The sequence below is a fragment of the Pristis pectinata genome, chromosome 26, assembly GCF_009764475.1.
Source record: "Pristis pectinata isolate sPriPec2 chromosome 26, sPriPec2.1.pri, whole genome shotgun sequence".
NCBI classification, from domain to species: domain Eukaryota; kingdom Metazoa; phylum Chordata; class Chondrichthyes; order Rhinopristiformes; family Pristidae; genus Pristis; species Pristis pectinata.
The window spans coordinates 1,863,453-1,887,793 of record NC_067430.1 but is presented as its reverse complement, the minus strand read 5'-3'; the positions used below and the strand labels follow the sequence as shown (position 1 = coordinate 1,887,793).

The 24,341-nt window shown below is 46.7% G+C and overlaps 1 protein-coding gene across 6 annotated transcripts in view; it reads right to left on the bottom strand.

The window, feature by feature from the left end:
- Positions 1–24,341, bottom strand: part of hspg2 (heparan sulfate proteoglycan 2) — a 429,897-nt gene that overhangs the window by 88,702 nt on the left and 316,854 nt on the right. For 3 of the 6 annotated variants that reach the window (XM_052039638.1, XM_052039640.1, XM_052039641.1), the window contains 10 exons: positions 23,784–23,935; positions 23,566–23,689; positions 20,799–20,950; positions 20,574–20,703; positions 19,205–19,356; positions 17,465–17,594; positions 16,292–16,443; positions 9,865–9,994; positions 6,558–6,698; positions 1,467–1,601 (listed from right to left, as the gene is read on the bottom strand). In XM_052039638.1, the coding sequence (XP_051895598.1) occupies positions 1,467–1,601; positions 6,558–6,698; positions 9,865–9,994; positions 16,292–16,443; positions 17,465–17,594; positions 19,205–19,356; positions 20,574–20,703; positions 20,799–20,950; positions 23,566–23,689; positions 23,784–23,935 (1,398 nt within the window). The remainder of the gene's footprint in view (positions 1–1,466; positions 1,602–6,557; positions 6,699–9,864; positions 9,995–16,291; positions 16,444–17,464; positions 17,595–19,204; positions 19,357–20,573; positions 20,704–20,798; positions 20,951–23,565; positions 23,690–23,783; positions 23,936–24,341) is intronic. The other 3 variants (XM_052039642.1, XM_052039643.1, XM_052039644.1) reach the window with 3 other exon arrangements.

The following is a 24,341-nucleotide window of genomic DNA, read 5'->3' as shown; positions in this document are numbered from 1 at the left end:
CAGGAGGGCTGCGCCAGGTTCCCCCTCACACCTCAGATGAATCCAGATACAGCAGTCAATTCATCCTACCAGCAATTTAGATATGCAAATGGCTGTAACTTTAAGACGTAATTACATTAATGCCCATTGCAAACTTAATGTCCCATTGCTCTAAACAGAAAGCTCCAATGTTGACAAGAAGGCAGATGGTTGAACAATCAAGAGAGAAAACAAATGTTTATATTGCACAGCATTCAAATCTGCAGGATGCCCCAAATTCCACAGGGCTAATAAACTACTCTGTGAAGTGCTACCACTGTGGCAGAGTGTGGAAAAGGCTGCAGACAACATGTGTACAACACAGTTAAATAACCAATATATAACCAATGTAGCTCGGGTATCGGTGTTGGCTACGACTCCCTAGGAAGTGCAAATCTTCCCCACACATGGTGCCTGGGATTCTTTACTTTGAATTGAGAGAGTGGGCAGCTCCTTGGGTTTGCATCTCCAGCAGAGCAGTAGTCTTTCAGTACAGCAATGCAGTGACAACCTGGTGTGGGGCTTGAAGCCACAACTCCTGACCCAAGGGAGAAAGTACTACCACTCAGCCTAACTCCTGACCCAAGGGAGAAAGTACTACCACTCAGCCAAAGCTGACACTAGGACTACAGCAATATACAAAAAGTTCTGGAGGAACTCAGCAGGTCAGGCAGCATCCATGGAGGGAAATAAACAGTCGACGTTTCAGGCCGAGACCCTTCATTAGGACTGGAAAGGAAGAGGGCAGAAGCCAGAATAAGAAGGTGGGGCGGGGGGAGGGGGGAGGAGCACATGCAGGCGGGGGATAGGTGAGTCCAGGTGAGAGGGGAAAGGTAGGTGGGTGGGGGAGGCGGAGTAGATGTAATAAGCTGAGAGCTGAGAGAGAAGAGGCAAAGGGCTGGAGGAGGAGGAATCCGGTAGGAGAGGGCAATGGAGTAAAGGATGGGGGAGTGGAGGAGAGGAGATGGGCAGGTCAATCAAGGCAGGGAAGGGAAGCCACAGGAATAAGGGAAGACGGGGGGGGGGGGGGAAGAAGGGGTGCAGTTATCAGAAGTTAGCGAAATTGATGTTGAGGCCATCAGGTTGGAGACTCCCAACGGAATATGAGGTGTTGTTCCTCCAACCTGATGGCTGATGTTCCTCCAAACTAAGACTACAGAGCAGGCATATGGTGAGAGAAAATACCATGGATTTTACCCTTTACTGCCTCAATGCACTCCGTACTGCCTCAATGCACTGTGTAATGATTTGATCTGTACGAACGGTATGCAGGACAAGATTTTCACTGTACCTCAGTACAAGTAACAATAATAAGCCAATACCATTGTAATGCAAACGAGAGGAACAGCAAGAACAGGCAGCACACAATGCCAAGATCTGTTGACAAATTGCAGAGATAATTGGATAACTGAAGCATACAGCCTTACAATAGATTTACAACTTTGTACCTTGTACGATCAGAGTCATTAGGCTGAATGCTAACCCAAACCGATTGCGAACCAGACATTTGTACTGGCCTTGGTCCTGTTGGCGAACTTTAGTGATTGTTATCACAGAGCCATCGCTACTGATCTTCACGTTGTCTGAAACACAAGGCAAGCAGGAGAGATGTTAAAACTTCTTCATGTGGCATTAAATTGCTTCAAATTTTCCATGTGCTGTGTGCATCAGTGTCCTTAATATTTCCAAGAAGTAAAGAAAATAACAAGGGTGCACTGGTTGCACTGCTAACAATTTATCAAAGTTCCCATTCAGCTGCTAGGAATCTGAGATAAATGCAATTAGTGAAGATGTTTTGTTTAAAGCCAGAGCATGTCCCAGAACAACAGGGCTTCTCACAATAACTCAGAGCACCATCTAGAGTTTATGAACATAATTAGACCTAGAAGTGTATTATATTCCTAATACTTAAGGCTGTTCCTTTGGCTCCAACACTTCACCTTGGGTTATCGTTCATACTTTGGGCCCCATAGTACTAAAACTCACATAATAGCATCTTCTTCAAATTTCAGTGGACATACCAAATATAGACACCAAACGTCTTAATGATATGACAAGGAGCAAAATTCATGCCCGTGACTGCATTTCGAACTTGAAGAAGCACTTGGATAAAGTTTGCTAGAGTGGAAATCAAAATTGTGATTGACTTTTTCTCCATTAAAATAGGTCACTCCAAATGGAACACAATCCTGGCATTACTTTCCAAAGATGGAGGGCACCAAAAATATTGACCAATGGCGGTTGGGTGGCGAGCTTGTCAGGATCCCGCTCAAGGACAGCTTCTATCCCACAGTGACAAGACTATTGAATGGTTCCCTTATCCGATGAGATGGACTCTTGACCTCACAATCTACCTTGTTTGACCTTGCACCTTATTGTCTACCTGCACTTCCTCTGTAGCTGTGACACTTTACTCTGTACTGTTATTGTTTTTACCTGTACTACATCAATGCACTGTGTACTAACTCAGTGTAACTGCACTGTGTAATGAATTGACCTGTACGATCGGTATGCAAGACAAGTTTTTCACTGTACCTCGGTACAAGTGACAATAATAAACCAATACTAATACCAATCCAGTCACACTGGGATGATCCTTCAGAATGAAAATGCTCCACGATAGTCACCACAATCACTCGTATCACCATCCCTTCTTTCTGCAGGCAATCGTGAATCTCTGGAATTTTGAGGGACTGGGGAGGGTGCATCACTGGAGGAATTTAAAGAGGAGGTAGATAAATTTTAGAAAGATCAGGGAATTGAAGGCCATGAGGAACTGGCACAGTAGAGGAGTTGAGGTCTGGGGTTGATCAGACGTGACCAGATTGAATGGCAGGGCACCCATTCCTGCTCCTATTTTCTTGTCTCCTTGAGTGTTCCAACAAAAAATCCCAGTGTACACTCAGGAAATAATGTCATCACTCAGAGTTGCACTTGCATTGGGAAATGGGGATGAGCCAGAGAACGTTTGGGGTCTATCTTGCTGAGCTGCCTCACAGCTGACTACAGCCAAGCACTGGCCTGGGGGCACTTTAAATACCAGCTGTCTTTCTGTACTGGGATATATATAAATGACCTGAATGAAAATGTGGATGGGTGGGTTAGTAAGTTCGCAGATGATACGGTGGTGGTGTGGATAGTGTAGAGATTGCCAAAGGTTACAGTGGGATTTAAATTAGTTGCAGATATGTGCAGAGAAATGGCAGCTGGAATTTAATTTGGCCAAACGTGGGGTGTTGCACTTGGGGAGATCAAATATAAAGGGGCAGTACAGTGTTAATGTCAGGACCCTTAACAGTGTTGACGTACAGAGGGATCTTGGGGTCCAAGTCCATAGCTCCCTGAAAGTGGCTGCACGGGTTGAACGGGTGGTAAAGAAGGCATACAGCATGCTTGCCTTTATTAGTTGAGGAATTGAGTTCAAGACTTAGGTAGTCATGTTGCAGCCTTAAAAAACTCTGGTTAGGCTGCATCTGGAGTATTGCATTCAATTCTGGTCACCCCATTAGAGGATGTGGAGGCTTTGGAGAGGCTGCAGAAGAGGTTTACCAGGATGCTGCCTGGATTAGAGGGCATGTGCTATAAGGAGAGGTTGGACAAACTTGGGTTGTTTTCTCTGGAGCGGCAGAGGCTGAGAGGAGACGTGATAGAGGTTTATAAGATTATGAGAGGCACAGATAGAGCAGACAGTTGGTACCTTTCTCCCCAGGGTTAAAATATCTAATATTAGAGGGCGTGCATTTAAGGTGAGAGGGGATAAGTTGGTATTGGTTTATTATTGCCACTGTACTGAGGTACAGTGAAGAACTTGTCTTGCATACCGATCGTACAGATCAATTCATTACACAGTGTATTGAGGTAGTACAGGGTAAAAATAATAACAGAATACGGAGTAAAGTGTCACAGCTACAGGAAGTGCAGTGCAGGTAGACAATTAGGTGCAAGGTCATAACAAGGTAGATTGTGAGGTCGAGAGTCCATCTCATTGTTTAAAGGAACCGTTCAATAGTCTTATCACAGTAGGATAGAAGCTTTCCTTGAGCCTGGTGGTATGTGCTTTTTGGCTTTTGTATTTTCTGCTCGATGGGAGGGGGGAGAAGAGAGAATATCCAGGGTGGGTGGGGTCTTTGATTATGTTGGCTGCTTTACCAAGGCAGCAAAAAGTGTAGACAGAGTCCATGGAGGGAAGGCTCGTTTCTGTGATGTGCTGGGCTGTGTCCACAACTCTCTGCAGTTTCTTGTGGTCCTGGGCAGAGGAGTTGCCATACCAAGCTGTGATGCATCCAGATAGGATGCTTTCTGTGGTACATCGATAAAAGTTGGTGAGTATCAAAGGGGACATGCCAAATTTGTTTAGCCTCCTGAGGTAGTAGAGGCACTGGTCAGCTCTCCTGGCTGTGGTGTCCATGTGGTTGGACCAGGACAGGCTGTTGGTGATGTTCACTCCAAAGAAATTGAAGCTCTCAACCCTCTCGACCTCAGCACCATTGATGTAGACAAGTGCATGTACACTGCCCCCTTTCCTGTAGTCAATGACCAGCTCTTTTGTTTTGCTGACATTGAGGGAAAGGTTGTTGTTATGATACTATATCACTAAGCTCTCTATCTCCTTCCTGTACTCTGACTCATCATTATTTGAGATATGGCCTACTACAGTGGTATCATCTGCAAACTCGTCGATGGAGTTAGAGCAGAATTTGGCCATGCAGCCCTCTACTCTACTCCCTACATATACTCATATATAGGGAGTAGAGTAGAGGGCTGAGGACGCAGCCTTGTGGGGCACCAGTGTTGAGAATAATTGTGCTGGAGGTGTTGCTGCCTGTCCTCACTGATTGCGGTCTGTTAGTCAGAAAGTCAAGGATCCAGTTGCAGAGGGAGGTGTTGAGTCCCAGGTCTGGGAGTTTGGTGATGAATTTGCTTGGAACTGTAGTATTGAACGCGGAGCTGTAATCAATAAACAATAGTCTAATGTAGATGTCTTTCCTGTCCAGATACTCCAGAGCTGAGTGTAGGGCCAGGGAGATGGTGTCCACTGTTGACCTGTTTTGGCAATAGGCGAATTGCAGTGGGTTGAGGTTGTCTGGGAGGCTGGAGTTGATGCGTGCCATGATCAACCTCTTGAAGTACTTCATGATGGTGGATGTCAGAGCCACTGGTCGGTAGTCATTGAGGCACGTTACCTTGTTTTCCTTAGGTGCCGGGATGTGCGGGGCAAGTTATTTTTTTAAACACAGACAGTGGGTGGGTGCCTGGAATGTGCTGCCTGGGGTGGTGGTGGGGGCAGATACGATAGAGGCATTTAGGAGGCTCTTACGAGAGGTACATGAATGTGCAGAGAATGGAGGGATATGGACATTGTGTAGGCAGAATTAGTTTATTTAGGCATTTAATTACTAGTTTAATTAGTTTGGCACAAAACTATGGCAGAAGGGCCTGTTCCTTGTGTTCCTGTTCCAATACAATGTGTGGCTAAAGGAACAGCAGAGGATACAGGGGAAATTACAGTGCCCACTGCTCACGGCAGCGCATCACTTCCAATGTGATTTGGTCGAAGATTGCCTTCCACTTAAATCTTATTAATTTTGCTTACACAGGAGGGACCCAGAGCCTGAGGACTCCACACCTTGTGGAATTCTCACACTTCGTGGACACGGCAAGGAAGCATAAAACCCTCCCGGAAATGCCTCCAAGACTCCATAACCATGAAATACAATAGGTAATTGTATTCACATGAGGTTTGAGTTACTCACTAGACCTCAGTGCTTGCTGAGAAAAATTGACAGTTGAATACGCTGTAACTGATGGAACGGCAATGGCAAATTATTTTATTTGTGTGTGTTAAATGTGGAACTATACATAGAATGAGAAGCAAAAGAACTGCAGATGCTAGAAATCTGAAATAAAAACAAAATTGTTGGAAGTACTCAGCAGGTCAGGCAGCATCTGTGGAGTGAGAGCAGAGTTAACATTTCAAACTGCTGCACCTGCTGAGTACTTCCAGCAATTCCTGCTTTTACCATTTAAAAATGCAATCAAATGGCCTTTGATGAGGCCCCCACATAAACACATTCCAGGCAATACCTTTCTCCTTATGTAATAGCAGGTTGAACATCAATGATTAAAGGCTGACATTTATGTCCCTGAGCCATATTAATGCAGGAACAAGAAGGTAATCTTAATGGGGTGCCTGTTGAATGTTAAGACTAGCAATTGCAATGCCTCAAAAGCTAAAGCCATTAACTCCAGCCCTGCTCCTCTTGGATGAAACATTTCACATTCAGGTCAGGGAATCTCTCTCTATCACTTATCTCCTGCTTCTAACAAAACTCTGCTGGAAATACACACACAAAATGCTGGAGGAACTCAGCAGGTCAGGCAGTATCTATGGAGGGAAATAAACAGTCAACGTTTTGGGCTGAGACCCTTCATCAGGATTGGAAAGGAAGAGGGCAGAAGCTGGAATAAAAGGGTGGGGGGGAAGGGGACGAGCATGAGCTGGTGGCTGATCGAATTCTGCTGGAAATGCTGCCGTGTACCTTGTTGGTGTTGATGGGGTGTCTTCCACTCTATCGTGAATGGCTGAGCTCCCTCTGTGACTTCACACTTAAAGGTCACATCATTGCCTTCGATTTCTGTAACATCCTGTGGTCCAGTGGTTATAACTGGTAACAGCTCCCCTACAGCACAACACAAAAAGAAAGTTAATTATGCGCTAACTGCTGCAGTTTAATGAAAATTTAAGAATTTTCTGTTCAGGAAAGAAGATGCATTTCCAAAGTACTCATCATAGCTCCACGTCATGACATATGCAGTTGGGCCAACTGAGTACTTCTGAATTGGAATAGCAGTGGCAAAGAACAGCTAGCAAGGTCTCACAATGCGATATGTGACCAAATTAATTTCTTCTGTCTGGTGCAGGTTAGTGACCACTATTACAGATGCATTGAAGAACTCAGCATAGAAGTCATCTAACCATTATCCTTAGCTCTCTGGCTGAGTTATCCAATGTCACCCCACCGCCCTCCCCAACCCACTCTTACCCAAGGGTCCTGCTCAGTTTTCCCTTCAAATATTTACCTCATTCTCTTTTGAACCTCACTATTGAATCTACTTCCTCTACCATTCTAGGTACCATGTTAAATACCACAATTATTCCCTCTACATAAAAACATTTACACATGTTGCCCATTCCTTTTGGCAAATGCCACATTTACTTTGCTTGTAAAACCAGAGAGTCATAGAGCTGTACAGTGTAGAAACTTTGTCCCACCACCTCCACTTCGACTGCTGCACCCAATTGCACTGATCCCATTTACCCACATTAGGTCCATCGTCTTCTATGCCCTGGTGAATCAAATTGCTTGTCTGGATGCTTCTTAAATACCATGAGAGTTAATGCCTTTTTCTTTACATCAGTGAAGGAGGTCCATCAAGTCTCTCAGAGCAGTCCCATTCCCTCACTTATTTAAAATTTCAAAATTAGAATTTTATTTACAGCGTGGTAACAGGCCCTTCCAGCCCAACGAGTCCGCGCCGCCCATTTTAAACCCCAAGTTAACCTACCTGTACGTCTTTAGAATGTGGGAGGAAACTGGAGCACCCGGAGGAAACCCACACAGACACGGGAGAACATACAAACTCCTTACAGACAGCGACGGGAATCGAACCCCGATTGTTGACGCTGTAATAGCATCGCGCTGCTATGATACCGTGCCCCATAACTTTTCCTTCTCACACGCTTATTATCTCCCTCCTTCAAACCCCCTCCCCCCCAAATTATCTTGCCACTAACCTATCATGGGGCAATTTACAGTGGCTAGTTAACCCAGCAACCAGCAAGTCTTTGGGATATGAGAGGAAACTGGAGCACCTGGGGAACATCCAAACTCCACAGTGAGTGACACAGAGGTCAGGATCGAACTCGGGTCTCTGGGGCTGTGACACAGCAGCTGCACCATTGTGCCGCCTTATTTACTATTTCAAAACCATTCATGATCTTAAACAGGAAACAATGGTCGCCACACAAGGGAGGAACTGCTGTGGGACACATCTCTTCCATTGACTGGAGATGGCAGAGGGTTTACTGTCTCATTAGTGAGGGTGCCAGGATCAAGTGGTCAGCTCTGATGAACAGCCAGCACTTCTCTGCTGTAGTTCAATCTTTCTGTGATAGTGCAGCCTTAGTTTACCATCTCACCACCATTGATAAGTCTGCCCAAGTGTTCTCTGGAGCGGGGTCTTCTGACTCATGCAGCCACTGCTGACTATAGCTTACACGTTCTCCTGCATCCAAATAAACACTCTGACGTAGCTTTCACACATTTGAAAAACTGGATTGAAGGTGAAGGTAATGCACTAGATGTTGTCGACATGGTTTCACAGGAGGTATTAGATCAGTGAAGAAATTTCTTTAACCGAGGGTAGTGAATCATCTCTGCCCGAGATGGCTGTGGGGGCTTTGTCACTGAGCATATTCAAAGCAGAGATAGATGGATTTTTAGTCATTAAGGGAATCAAGGAAAATGGTGCTTAGTAAAAGATCAGCTGTGATCTTACTGAATGGGGTGCAAACATGAGGGGCCAAATGGTCCTTATTAAAGTCCCACACAAATGGCTGGTGAGCAAAACTGAGGCCAATGAAACTGAAGGTTCAGAGGCAGAATGAACAGGAAAGTGGGTTAAATGTGGGAAGCAGAGTGCAGTGGTAAACTGTTGTGTATCAGATTGGAGACCGGTAGATGCTGCGACACACAAAATGCTGGATAAACTCAGCAGGTCAGGCAGCATCTATGGAGGGAAATGGACAGTCAATGTTTCAGGTCAAGACCCTTCATCTGGACACCACCATCTACTAGATGGCGGTGTGTCCTCCAGCCATCACTGGGGCCACTGCGCTCCATATCTCCATTCATGACTTAGACTTGGGTGTACGGGGTAAAATTTCAAAATTTGCCAATGATGCACCAAATGGGAAAGTGCAATAAATAGCAAGGAGGATCGCAATAGACTACAGGAAGACTGGAAGATTGAGCAGGCAAGACCTAATACAGTGAAGTGGTGCACAATAATAAAAAGAATAGTAAAGGGCATTGCAGAATAAATGGCACAGTTCTAAAGGATGTGCAAGAATAAACGGGATCCAGATGTACATGGGCATAAACCCTTGTAAGTGAGAGGGTACATTGAGAGTTGGGTGGTAAAGCACATGCGATCCTGGCCAGCTCAGACTACATGGACTGAATGGGCTCCCACATAACACTCCTATGATTCTATAGATATGTAAGTAACTGATCTTCCATTCTCTGGTTTTGGCTTCTTCAACGTTTAAACATTTTCCATTCCCACCTCCAATCTTTACAAGTCACCAAATATTAACCATTTATTCTATGCTTCCCATGACAAAAGTGGTCATAGTTTCCTCCAGTGTCAGCTTAGAACATAGAACATAACAGCACGATGTTGTGCCAACATTTTATTCTGCTCTAATAACTATCTAACCCTTCCGTCCCACATAGCCCTCCATTTTTCTATCATTCACTCATGTGGCTTATTATAAAACTCTCCATATTATGAGGTTACCGGACTTTCAGTGGAAAAGTTATAACCCATGCTGTGCTCTTCAAACTAACTACAATCCAAAAGTACTTATTTGCTGTGATGTTCTTTGTGAAGTTGCGAAAAGTGCTTTAGCAATGGTAGCTCACTGTCTGTAATGAAACACTATGTAACAACAGTAAAATGCTGCCTCCCATTTAACATGAAACAGGGCCAAGCAATAAAACAACTGGTGAAATCAAGAGGTGATGAACCAAATGACAGTGAAGAACTGACTGGGTTACGTACTGGATGATGCGGAGGTGACTGAGACTGGGAATTTCAGTTGTTCCATTCCGAAGATATTTTCGGCACGGCAGATATAATCCCCAATGTCCGCAGGGGTCACCTGCAAGATCCGCAGCACCGGGCCTTGAATCTGTGCACCAGGAGGAAAATCACAAGGGCTTGTCACGCTGAGCTGTTTGTAGCAACTAACACAGTCCCGCCGAGTCGAGCCGCACACCTCTGAGCACTGGGTTGTTATCCAGAGAGGTCCTTGCATCTGATGCTTGTGTTGTGGTTATTGCACGCAGCCAATCCTCCCAAGGACATGAACCATATTCATGGCCCATCCATACAAAAAGTTTTTTTTTTAAATGCATTTGCTTTTCTGGGATCTGGGTATTGTTGGATAGGTCAGCTGTTCCCTGTCCCTAATTGCCCTTGGAATTGTAAGAGGTGCTGGGCTGCCTCCTGAACTACTGTCCTTCTGCTGAAGGTACTCCCATGTGGTGATTGGGCATGTAGCCAAAATCTGTATGCAGCAAGACCAAGACAACATTCAGGCAAGGGCTGAGAACTAGCAAGTAACATTCACACCATGGAAGTGTCAGGCAAGAGTGAGTCTAATCAACTACTCTTGAAACATACAATGGCTCTACTATTGCTGAGCCCCTCACCATCTACGTCTAGGGATCACCACTGATCAGCCATATACAGAATCGGCCCAGAAGACGTTGGAGCAGTGCGTCCCTCACAGGTACGTTGAGAGGATTTAAAAAGCTTGTGTGTTTCGCAGGCTGTTCCTTTACAGAATCGGCCCAGGAGACGTTGGAGCAGTGGGTCCCTCACAGGTATGGGCTAATTAAAAAGGGCCAATAAAAAGGAGATCGTGTCAAGCGGAGTGGCCATTTTGGAGCAGCCATTGTCGGAGCGGACAGAGTCAGAGTGAGTGGCTTTGGCAGAACAGGCTTCGGCATCAAGAGGTGGAGGCCATCTGCAACAACACTGGTGAGTAGTTGGTAAGCAAAAGTAAGGTTTTGAGTAGACTACAGCTAGGTAAGAAAAAAAATAGTTCAGATGGAGGACATGGCGATGTGCTGCAGCTGCATGATGTGGGAGCGAGTGGACCCTGCTGTGGTACACAGTGACCACATCTGCAGTAAGTGCTTGAGGCTGGAGGAACTTCGGCTCAGAATTGATGAGCAGGAGTCGCAGCTTCAAACACTGCGAAGCATCAGGTAGGGAGAGAGATATGTAGTTGCTGTGCATCGGGAGGCAGTCACCCCCCCCCCCCCCCCCCCCCCTTAGAGCAGGTACTTCTAGGGTCCAGGAGACAGAGAGATGGGTGACTGTCAGGGCAGAGAAGGAGAAGGGGAACAGGCAGACAGTACAGAGGACCCTGGAGGCTGTTCCCCTCAATAACAGGTATTCTGCTTTGGATGCTGTTGAGGGGGATGACTTACAGGGATCAAGCGGCAGTAGCCAGGCCTCTGGCACTGGGACTGGTCCTGGTCCTGCTGCTCAGAAGGGAAGGGAGGAGAAGAGGAGGGCAATTGTGATAGGGGACTCGATAGTCAGGAGAACAGACAGGAGGTTCCGTCGATGTGAGTGAGAATCCCGGATGGTATGTTGCCTCCCAGGTGCCAGGGTCCGGGATGTCTCTGATCGGGTCCACAGCATTCTTGAGTGGGAGGGAAAGCAGCCAGAAGTCATGGTTCATGTTGGTACCAATGACATAGGTAGAAAGAGGGATGAGGTCCTGAAGAGCGAGTTTAGGGAGCTAGGCAGAAGGCTGAAGAGCAGGACCTCAAGGATAGCAATCTCAGGATTGCTGCCAGTACCACGTGATAGTGAAGGGTAGGAATAGGAGGAGATGGCAGATGAATGCGTGGCTGAGGAGCTGGTGCAGGGGGCAAGGATTTAGATTTTTGGATCATTGGGATCTCTTCCGGGTAAGGTGGGACCTGTACTGAGTGGATGGGTTACACCTGAACTCGAGGGGGACCAATATCCTTGCAGACAGGTTTGCTAGTGTGGTTCAGGAGGGTTTAAACTAGTTTGCGAGGGGGATGGGAACCAGAGGGATAGGTCAGTGGAAGAAGTGCATGGATTAAAGTCAGACCTAACATGTAGAGAGGCTTTGAGGGAGAAGCAGAGTACAGGGTATAAAAGTAGAAAGGTGGATGGGCTAAAGTGCATTTACTTAAATGCAAGAAGTATCAGGAATAGGGGTGATGAACAGAGAGCAACTATGATATTGTGGCTCTTGCAGAGACTTGGCTGTCACCAGGGCAGGAATGGATACTGAATATTCCTGGATTTCAGTGTTTTAAAAGGGATAGGGAGGGGGGAAGGAAAGGAGGAGGGGTGGCGATACTGGTCAGGGACACTATTACAGTTGCAGAAAGGGTGGATAATGTAGAAGGATCCTCTCTGGAGTCAGTATGGGTGGAAGTTAGGAACAAGAAAGGAGCAGTTACTCTACTGGGAGTATTCTATAGGCCCCCGATAGCAGCAGGGATACTGAGGAGCAGATCGGGAGGCAGATTTTGGAAAGGTGCACTAATAACAGGGTTGTTATCATGGGAGACTTCAACTTCCCAAATACTGATTGGCACCTGCTTAGTACCAAAGGTTTAGATGGGGCAGAGTTTGTTAGGTGTGTCCAGGACGGATTCCTGTCACAGTATGTTGACAGGCCGACTGGAGGGAATGCCATATTAGATCTAGTATTAGGTAATGAACTGGGTCAGGTGACAGATCTCTCAGTGGGTGAGCATTTGGGGGACAGTGACCACCGCTCCCTAACCTTTCGCATTGTCATGGACAAGGAGAGGAGCAAAGAGGACAAGAAAATATTTAATTGGGGAAGGGCAAATTATGAGGCTATAAGGCTAGAACTTGGGAGTGTGAATTGGGATGACATTTTTGAAGGGAAATGTACTATGGAGATGTGGTCAATGTTCAGGGATCTCTTACAGGATGTTAGGGATAAATTTGTCCCGGTGAGGCAGAGAAAGAATGGCAGGATGAAGGAACCGTGGGTGACAAGAGAGGTGCAACATCTAGTTAGGAGGAAGAAGGCAGCATACATAAGGTTTAAGAAGCAAGGATCAGATAGGGCTCGTGGGGAATACAGAGTAGCAAGGAAGGAACTTAAGAAGGGCTGAGGAGAGCAAGAAGGGGACATGAAAAGGCCTTGGCGAGTAGGGTTAAGGAAAATCCCAAGGCATTTTTCACATGTGAAGAGCAGAAGGATGACGAGAGTAAAGGTAGGACCGATTAGAGACAAAGGTGGGAAGATGTGCCTGGAAGCTGTGGAAGTGGGTGAGGTTCTCAATGGATACTTCTCTTCGGTATTCACCAAGGAGAGGGGCCTTGATGACGCTGAGGACAATGTTGGTAAGGCTAATGTTCTAGAGCATGTAGATATCGAGAGGATGTGTTGGAGCTGTTGGAAAATACTAGGACAGATAAGTCCCCAGGGCCTGACGGAATATTCCCCAGGCTGCTCCGCGAGGCAAAGGAGGAGATTGCTGAACCTTTGGCTTGGATCTTTGAGTCCTCGTTGTCCATGGGAATGGTACCGGAGTACTGGAGGGTGGCAAATGTTGTCCCCTTATTCAAAAAAGGTAGTAGGGAGATTCTAGGGAATTACAGACCAGTGAGCCTTATGTCTGTGGTGGGTAAGCTGTTGCAAAGGATTCTTAGAGATAGGATCTACGGGCATTTAGAAAATCGTGGTCTGATCAGGGGCAGCCAGCATGGCTTTGTGAAGGGCAGATCATGTCTCACAAGCCTGATAGGCTTCTTTGAGGAGGTGACCAGCAGATTGATGAGGGTAGTGCGGTAGATGTGGTCTACATGGATTTTAGTAAGGCATTTGACAAGGTTCCACATGGTAGGCTTCTTCAGAAGGTCAGAGGTATGGGATCCAGGGAAGCTTGGCCGTGTGGATTCAGAATTGGCTTGCTTGTAGAAAGCAGAGGGTTGCGGTGGAGGGAGTGCATTCAGATTGGAGGGCTGTGACTAGTGGTGTCCCACAAGGATCGGTTCTGAGACCTCTGTTTTTCGTGATTTCTATTAATGACTTGGATGAGGAGGTAGAAGCGTGGGTGGCAGGTTTACAGATGACACAAAGATCGGTGGTGTTGTGGATAGTGTGGAGGATTGTCGAAGATTGCAGAGGGATATTGATAGGATGCAGAGCTGGGCTGAGAAGTGGCAGATGGAGTTCAATCTGGAGAAGTGTGGTACACTTTGGAAGGACAAACTCCAAGGCAGAGTACAAAGTTAATGGCAGGATCCTGGGCAGTGTGGAGGAGCAGAGGGATCTTGGGGTTCATATCCACAGATTCTTGAAAGTTGCCTTACAGGTGGATAGGGTAGTTAAGAAAGCTTATGGGATGTTAGCTTTCATAAGTCGTGGGATCGAGTTTAAGAGCCGCGAGATAATGATGCAGCTTTGCAAAACTCTGGTTAGACCACACATAGAGTACTGTGTCCAGTTCTGGTCGCCTCATTATAGGAAGGATGTGGAAGCGTTGGAAAGGATGCAGAGGAGATTTACCAGGATACTGCCTGGAATAGAGAGTATGGATTATGAGGAGAGACTAAAGGAGCTAGGGCTTTACTCTTAGGAGAGAAGAGGGATGAGGGGAGACATGATAGAGGTGTACAAAATATTAAGAGGAATAGATAGAGTGGACAGCCAGCGCCTCTTTCCCAGGGCACCAATGCTCAATACAAGAGGACATGGCTTTAAAGTAATGGGTGAGAAGTTCAAGGGAGATATCAGAGGGAGGTTTTTTACCCAGAGAGTGGTTGGGGCATGGAATGCGCTGCCTGGGGTGGTGGTGGAGGCAGGTACATTGGTCAAATTCAAGAGATTACTAGATAGGCATATGGAGGAATTTAAAATAGGGGGATATGTGGGACGAAGGGGTTAGATAGTCTTAGGTGAGGTTTAAGGGTTGGCACAACATTGTGGGCCAAAGGGCCTGCATTGTGCTGTACTGTTCTATGATTTTATATAAATCCTGCATCTACAACAGCAGGCGAGAGGCTGGGTATCCTGTGGCGAGTGACTCAACTCCTGATACCCCAAAGCCTTAGCGCTATCCATAAGGCACCAGTCAGCAGCCTGACGAAATGCTCACCAGTTGCCTGGATGAGTACAGCTCCATAGCTCTCAAGGCACTCAACGCCATTCGGGATAGGCCATCCACTTGATTAGTGCCCTATCCACCACCCTCAGTGTTCACTCTCCCCACCATTGCTGTACAGTATCACAAGGTGCTCTGAAAGGCACCTCCCTAACCCACGACTCCTACAGTCAAGCAGGACAAGAGAAGGCAGCACATGGGATCACCAGCACCTACAAGACTTGGAAATATGTCACCGGACCTTCCCCACTGGATCCAGATCCTGGAACTCCCTCCCCAATAGCACTGTGGGAGCATCTTCACCACAAAGACTACAGCAGTTCAAGAAGATAGCTCACCAGTGTCTTCACATGGGCAATTAGGGATGGGTAATAAACATTGCTAGTGATGCCTAGAAACTATGAAGGGAATATTAAAGAAATAGCTTAAAATAATTGTTTAATTTTATTCCCCCTGTCAGTTCGGAGGGATACGCTCATCTCCACAGTGCCTACTATCTCCTCACTTCAGCTTCAATCTGATCACATTTGGCACTTGGGAATGTCAGGGCAAAATTCCTGTGATGTCTGGTTGGAAAGCAGCCAGCAGAACGTTCAGTACATGCTTTGTTTTATCTCCTGATGCAAGAGCACAAGTAGGATGCAAGTTCTGTGCACTGTTTAATTTGCCTTAAAGTGTTGCTGACAGGAGATCACACTGACACTGCACTCTCACTTAATTCTGTCACAGTTACCAGTGGTGCCAAAATCTACGTCAGAATACTAAACAACAACAAAATGCATCTGGAGAACTTAAAACAGAACAATTACATCAGGTATCAAAAGCTTCTGCTATGTAAAAACATAAATTGTACTGATTCCCTTTTGACTATTAACTCTAAAGGTATCTTCTTATTTGTTGCTGTTTTGGCTTATTTCACTTGTTTTTGTTTTCAGTTTCCAAGATTCTGGCCAATTAAAATAAACTCTAGTCTTCCTTAATCATGGCATGTTCTTATTCCCACATTCCTTCAGAATAAAGGAAATTCATAGCTCATCCTCACCACCGGATGTTGAGGACACAGTATTTGGGGTGTGTGCATGTACAGTTGGTCATGTGTCCTCCCAGGAGCACAGCATGGGATCGACCAAAGGGGGAGACTTGGGACTCTGCCAGGAGTTCAGCAGGTCAACTCTGCAGCTGTTTTTGGCTGGTAAGCAGCAGGCAAATGGTGGGTTGGATGTTCTGGTTTACATCTGTGATAATAACCCAAAAAAGGGTAGTGGCATGTTGCCACAATTACATACCTGGTGTCTGTCAGTTAGAGCACTGCCCAACTTGTACCACGTGATCATGGGTTCTGGTTGCCCTGTGATCTGGCAATGTAACTCCAGCATGTCCCCCTCCCTTACCGAGGTGGGTGTGGGTTGCACTCTCACTATTGGTGCACCATCATTGGCTGCGGAGAGGAGATCAGTAGAGACATCAATGAGACATCAAAATCTGGAAAAATCAGATATTGTCATTGGCTGAAATGACCGGCATTGAAAGAGGTCACCACAAGCAGCAGCATTTGGAGCCAAGATGAGGGCTAGTTAGTAGAGCGATGTTTCTTAAATTTGTCACCTCTGGACCACCTCAAGAACCTCAGTGCTCTGTTGACATCTGCAAATCCTAAACTAGGCAGAAGGTAAACTTAGCAAAAAGTTTGCACAACAGGACCCTGGGTCAGAGAGGAACTTTCCAGTCTCAGGCCAACTCTGTGGTGCACTGAGTGACAGGCAGGAACACGGCATCAAAGAAATTGGCCTCTTTTTCATCATGTGACTCACCAATGACTACGGCAAGCTGACAGTTTGCAAAGTTCTTTCGTGATAAATGAAATTTAAGGGTTAACAATAAAAACCTTTCCTATTTTTTAAATCCCAAATATCTCATTACAACTCTCCTGAATTGGTTTTAAGTAACTACCTCCTAGCTGACAAATCAGATCTAAAAACGTGGCTCACTTTTGAGCAACAAAATTCCTATTTAACCCTGCTTAAAAACAATTTGCTTTCAGGAATACAGTCGCTTTCCTGTGTCTATAAGCAAACACTGAGACCCACAGATTTGATGGCACCATGCACATTTATGGTGGTAGTTACATCCAACATGGCAGCAGGGTGGGGAGTATTAATGTTGCCTTAAGGGCCTTGCCCAAAATATTGGTGACGGCAGGAAAATAACCATCAGGGGCCAGTGCCTGAAACAAGCATTTGGTCCTTTGTTACACTGGGCAGCCTTGAGCAGAACTGGCACTGAATGCAGCCATGGGATCAACAGCTGTAGGAGAGCTTACAGTCTTCCTGGGTTCAAGACTTGACAATCAAACTTGCCCTAAACCGCACACAAAATGCTACTCTGCAAGTGAATGCGAACAGTGGTGAGATCAAAGGACATGACGAAACACACGGGACAAGAAATGACAAGTTACGTACAGGATGGTGTGGAGCTGACCAAGACGGAGAATTTGACCTCCTGCATTCCAAGGACGTTCTCGGCGCGGCAGATGTAATCCCCAGTGTCGGCGGGAGTCACGCGAAGGATGCGCAGCACAGAACCCTGCACCTGAAGCGGCAAGAGGAAAATCACAGCCTCCGTCACTCACACTCGCCCAGACTGGGTCTAGTGCCTGCACACATACTGGGAGCCTCAACACAATGGGCAGCTGGAGAAACGAGGGCTGAATTGTTCATCTCTTACAACTGGTCCCAAATGCCGCAGCACACTGCTACACCAAGGGCAGAAAGACCTAATCCTGTTCCTGTATATTCTCCACTCAAAGATTAATAATTAGATACCATTCCAGAGTCAAACAAATAGGTCTAGGGATGATCCCAGTTTTAAGAGGCGGCGGAAATTTAAAGGGAAGCAAGATAATTAGCTTGGCTTGTCAGATTTGGCAGTGGTCACTGAAACCAGAAAAGGAGCTCACAGGAGCAGAATAGGCCACTCAGCCCCTCAAACTTCTCCTGCCGTTCATCATGATTATGGCTGTTCTGCCCAGGCCTCAACTCTTTCTCTGCGCCAGTTGCTCATGGCCCTGAAGTCCCTGAACTTCCAAGAATTTATCCAGTTCTTCTCATGTCTGGCCTCCCCCACCCACAGGTGTACAGAGTTCCCGAGAATCACCACCCTCTCTGAGAAGAAATTCCTACGCACCTCAGTTCTAAATGACTGCCCCCTTATCTCATAACTATTTCCCCTTACTCAAGCCCCTCCCACTTAATGGAAACATCTCAACATCTACCCCGTCATGCCCCTTGGGATCTTATACGTTGCAAAAAGATCACCCCTCATTTCTCTAAACTCCATGGAAGGGTTTCCCTCTGTGCTGTTTAAGGCCATCAGCCCAGGGCTCAGCACTGCAGTGTGCCCTCAGCATGCAGCAACAAACTCTACGCTGAAGATGACCATTATTGCCCACATGTACAAGCATTCCACTGCAAGTTGGTACAAGCACTCTTGCAGGAAATGACATGGTTTTGCCTTGACCTTGTCACTTGATCCTGAAGCTGCATCTTCCCTTCCTGCCCACCGACACACACTCGCTGGCATTGTAGCTGTTGTCTCACTTGGACACCACCTTCCTCTCGTGGTCCCATAGAACAGTACCGCACAGGAACAGGCCCTTCAGCCCATGATATTGTGCTGAACTAATTAAACGCCTAACTAAACTAATCCCTTCTGCCTGCACCATGTCCATCTCCTTCCATTTTCTGAACATCCATGTGAAATGCATCCTAAACACCTCTATCGTATCTGCCTCCACCACCACCCCTGGCAGAACATTCCAGGCACCCACTGTTCTCTGTGTAAAAAAAACTTGCCCCACACATCTCCTTTGAACTTACTCCTTCACCATAAATGCATGCTTGTAATGCATACAAGTACAGGTGTTCAGTCAGGCCTTCACGGTCTGCTGATACAGTCGCTCGCCGGAAAAGCCATCCATCCCTCCTCCTCCACTTCAAAACAACCTCCGCCACAGGATAACAACCACCTCCGAAGACCTCATTGTTTGAGGGTCGGACACAATCCCATTTGGATCTTTCTTCAACAAAGCTCCCTCCTTCCACTGTGATATGACTGAAACCATAGGTCCCACACTCACTGTGTTTGGGTAAAATTACATCTCCTGAAGGGAATGTCCGCTGTTGCTCACAACCTTGACCTACCTGGTGATTGGTTGTTAGAGGTCCAGCTGCCCTGTACCATGTGACCCTGGGTTCTGGTTGTCCTGTGGCCTGGCAGTGTAACTCCAACATTTGTCCCTCTGTTACCGTCCTGGGAGAGGGGTAAACCCTCACCTTGGGAGCAGTTCCTTGTGCTGTGGTGAGGGTGGAGAGCAGAAGAGGATTTTAATGGAGAAACATATGAAAAGTAGACAGTAATGAAGCTGGATCTTATTGAACTGCAGATATACTCCCTGGCTGCATCATGGACACTCTTCTTCTCTCCTGTCTCCAACATGTTCCATCTAAATACAACAGGATCCTTCCATGCACCTTTCTCCTCCAGCCACCGCTCCTTCTCTTGTTAATTCATCGGATTTCAGCCCTGCACCTGCCAGTAATTTAATGAGAGGGAACCAACCCAAAGGGTTCAAGTGCACACTGCAAAGATCTTCTCAAATCCCAAAGAAATTCATGGCCTAGTAGGGTTTAGCCCTTGGGATAAACCCTACTAGGCAATGAAAGGCGGTGCTTTACCCTTGGAGATTCAGTTAGGCTAGTAGTGCACATGCATCCAAACACAGGGATCTCAAGCTTGCTGGAGGTGCAGTCTGTGAATCTATCAGAGCTCTTGTCAAGGGGTAGAGCGCGAACTTGCTGACAGTCCTCGGCACTTATTTATGTTGGCAGCAATGCTTCTAATAGCTTAACTCATTTTAGGTGAATTTCTTTTCAAAATCTTCAATTAAATTTCATATTTTTTGAACTATTTATTTCATTTTCAACAGTTCCGAATGTTTCTAAAGGTCAGGGAGGGATCTGACAGCTTCCACAAAGAGCAAAGCTGGAGGAAAGCAAGAAAACATGAAGCTCTAACATACTTCTCTACCTATTAACATTCACTTGTCCATAGCAATTCACATTTCTTTCCAATGTAGGAGGTCATATGGTCCATGCAAGCTCACTGAGCAGCCCTATTCTCCCACCAAATCTATTCTCCCCACATTCCCAGCAACTCCACTTACCTACACACCAGGGACAATTTACAGTCATCGATTAACCTACCAATCTGCAAGCCTTTGTGATGTGGAACAAATCCAGAGAATGTGGGGTAAAGTCACACAGTCACAGGGATAACGGTTAGGATTGAAACCGGGTCTCTGGAGCTGAAAGGCAGCAGCTCCACCAGCTACATCACTGTGCCACTCACACCTCTGCTTTCCCAAAGTTCGGGATCACTATGTTAAGAGACTACCTTTCAAGCAATACCAGAAACTCTTGGTTTCCAACAACATTAGGGCTGGGTATGCCAGCAAAATAAAGGGTAAAAGTTGGTGCATAAATAAGCTTCCAATAATGATGTGTTACATACAGGTTGATATGGAAATGATGGAGACGGAGAATTTGACCTCCTGCATTCCAAGGACATTCTCGGCGCGGCAGATGTAATCCCCAGCGTCAGCGGGAGTCATGTGAAGGATGCGCAGCACAGGACCCTGCACCTGAAACAGCAAGAGGAAAATCACAGCCTCTGTCACTCACACTCGCCCAGACTGGGTCCAGTGCTCAGAAATACAGAGCGGAGCTCGTTCCCTACCTGGTGGTTGGTGGTGAGAGAACCAGCCGTCCTGTACCATGTGATCCTGGGTTGTGGTTGTCCTGTGACCTGGCAGTGTAACTCCACCATTTCTCCCTCAGTTACTGAGGTAGGAGAGGGGTAAACCATCACAGTCGGGGGCCGACTTTCTGCTGTGGAAGGGCAGAGACCAGAATGAGGTGAGCAGATCCGAAGGTGGACAATATAGATTCTGTTAGTTACACAGGAGGAGTCTGCCAATCAGCCCCTCAAACCTGCTCAGCCAGTCAGTAAGATCATGGTTGATCCAATCTTGGCCTCAACACCGCTTTTCCAATTCTCTGTCCACAGATGTTACAGGAGGAGGACATACTGGGACATTATTTTCATGAAGATTACACCTTTGAAAACTGTGATTTAGGATTGGTCAGGGGAAGATAACTTATGCATTTCAAGAATTGTTTTCACTCTCTTTTGAAGCACCAAACATGATTAAGTATAGCTCGATTGGAACCCATACAAGATTCATGAAATTGGCAAAATTACATTAGAAACAGCTTTATTGGGGTTTGTGCACAGATCACATCCAAAGTGGTGTCTGAACGGCTCCTACCAGGAGCTGCAGGAAGATCTCTCATCACTGATTGCTGGGGAGAGTGTCAGACCTCATTGGACTCTCCCTCTGGCAGCTGTACAATATCTGTCAAATGCAGGAGAGGAGTGTGTGGTGAGCATAATCAATCTCCTGTGTGGATACTTCCCTTGTAATCACAGAGTCATACAGTACAGAAACAGGCCCTTCGGCTCACAAATCCATGCCAACCATCAGCCACACTGATCTCATTAACCTGAACTAGTCAATAGCTTTCTACACCTTGGTGATTCAAGTGCTTGCCGAGAAGCTTCTTAAATGTTGTGAGAATCTCTGCCTCCACCACCCCCTCAGACAGTGCGTTCCCAATGCCAACCACCCTCTGGGTACAAAGGTTCTTCTTCAAATCCCTTCTCAGCCTCTTAACCCTTACCCTAAACCTATGCCCTCTAAGTTTTAGACACAGATTGACTGTGAATGGTCCCAGAACACTGTGAGGTGCGGCATGGTCAAAGGGTCAGAGATTGTTGCATGCAACTTTGGATGTGACTTGTACAAAACGGCTGTGAGCAGTGAGGGAGGACCTGAAATGGGGTTTCCTTACCACTGAGCAATAAGACTGACATGGTGAACAAGACGTCGATGCCAGAACGCACACCTTTGAAATGGTTTCATTGTCGACCTCAACACCATGTGTTTAATGAAGGTCGTCAGTCACACTCAAAGCTCTAATTTATTCTGACATTGGAGGAAATGTGTGGTGCATGACTGCCACTGGGAAAACAGAGACACGGGAGACTGCAGATGGTGGAATCCAGAGTAAAAGAAACAAACTACTAGAGAAACTCAGCGGGTCAGGCAGCACCTATGGAAGCAAAAGGATGGTCGACATTTCGGGCTGAGACCCTGCATCAAGTCTGACTGCAGAGGGGAGGTAGCCAGCATAAAGAGGTGTGAGGGAAGGGTGAGGGAGGGGCTGGCAGGTGATAGGTGGTACCGGGTGAGGGGGATGGTGATGATGGGCAGTTGGAACCAGTTGGGGTAGGAGATAGGAGGCCCAGTAAGTACAGTGTGTGGATGAGAGGCCAATGGGACCAAGGTGGGGGAGGGGAGACCCTGGGTGGATCAGGTGGTTGAGAAAGGAGTGCGGGTTACCTGAACTTAGAGAATTCAAAGTCCATACCATTGGGTTTTGGATAGCCAGGTGGACCATGAGGTGTTGTTCTTCAAGCTGGTGTGTGGCCTCACCCTGGTGGTGGAGAAGGCTGAGAACAGACAGGTCGGTGTGCCGATGGGGAGTTGAAGTGGCTTGCGATGGGGAGCTCGGGACAGCCACCGTGGACAGAGGGCAGGTGTTCACACTCCCTGCGCTCCTCTCTGATCCACCCAGGGTTTCCCCTGCCTCACCTGGATCCATCTGCCCATCGTCCCTCCTGGATCTGTTCCATTTCCTTACTTCACTTTTCTTACGCGTCACATTCCAGCATCTGCAGCCTCTTGTGCTTCCACTTATCACCTTCCAAACTCCGTCTCCAGCTCCACCCGCCCCTTTTTATTCTCGCTCCTCATCTGTCTCTACCCTTCACCCACAAGCTGCGGTCTCCCAATTCTACCTACTCCGCCCCCCCCCACCTGCCCATCATCTCTCTCCACACCTGGATCCACCTATCACCTACCAGACCCTGCCTCACCCCTCCCTCTCTCCTCTTCATACTGGCTCTACCCTCTCAGTCCTGATGCAGGGTCTTGACTTGAAACACTGCCCACCACACAGATGCCGCCTGACCCACTGAGAAAACACACATGTGCAGAGATGGATTATGTACATGAGCACCGGGGCCAAGTTCCCAATGGGCGTAAATTCACTGGTAAATGATCATGTGTGATCTAAGCGGAGAAAAGCATTTTAATGTTTGATATATGATTGAAAAAAAAGAGGCATTAACGGATCCAATTTCTTGCCCACAGATCTGAAACATTTTCTCTCCTTAAATATTTATTTAACTGATCTATAAGATGGGCTCCTTCCATCTATAAAACTCTCTGGTTATTTGTCTCTTGAAAGCCTCCTGAACCTTGTTTCCCAACATTGAAAGTTGAGCACACTTTTGAGGCCAGATGCAGTCACAACTTGGTGCAAGGGTGAGGGGAACAGTTTGTGCGGACCAAAGACTTTGGAGAATGACAGGTACATACACGTTGAAGTGATGGAGATGGAGAATTTGACCTCCTGCATTCCAAGGACATTCTCGGCGCGGCAGATATAATCCCCAGTGTCAGTGGGAGTCATGTGAAGGATGCGCAGCACAGGACCCTGCACCTGAAACAGCAAGAGGAAAATCACAGCCTCCGTCACTCACACCCACCCAGACTGGTCCAGTGCTCAGAAATACAGAGCAGTGCTCGTTCCCTACCTGGTGATTGGTGGTGAGAGAACCAGCCATCCTGTACCATGTGATCCTGGGTTGTGGTTGTCCTGTGATCTGGCAGTGTAACTCCACCATTTCTCCCTCAGTTACTGAGGTAGGAGAGGGGTAAACCACCACAGTCGGGGGCTGAATTTGTGCTGTGGAAGGGCAGAGATGAGAACGAGACAGACAGATCAAAATGGACAACATGGATTTTTTTTGTTACATTAGAATATAAGGAAGAGGAAGAGGAGGTGGTGAAATGGCACCTCAAGCCTGCTCCCCCATTCAATAAGATCATCTTGATCGAATCTTGGCCTCAGCACAATTTGCTCAGGCTCTCTTCAGAACCCTCAACTCCCTTGTAGTCAATCTCCATCAATATGTTCCATGACTCCATCTCCACAGCTCCCTGGCATGGAGAATTCCATAAATTCACCTCCTCTGAGAGAAGGAATTCTTCCTCACTTCCATTTGAATGAGTTGACTCCTTATTCTGAAACTAATCCCCCTGTTCTAGAAACCTTGACTGGGGAAAACAGCCTTTCCACATCCACACTCCTA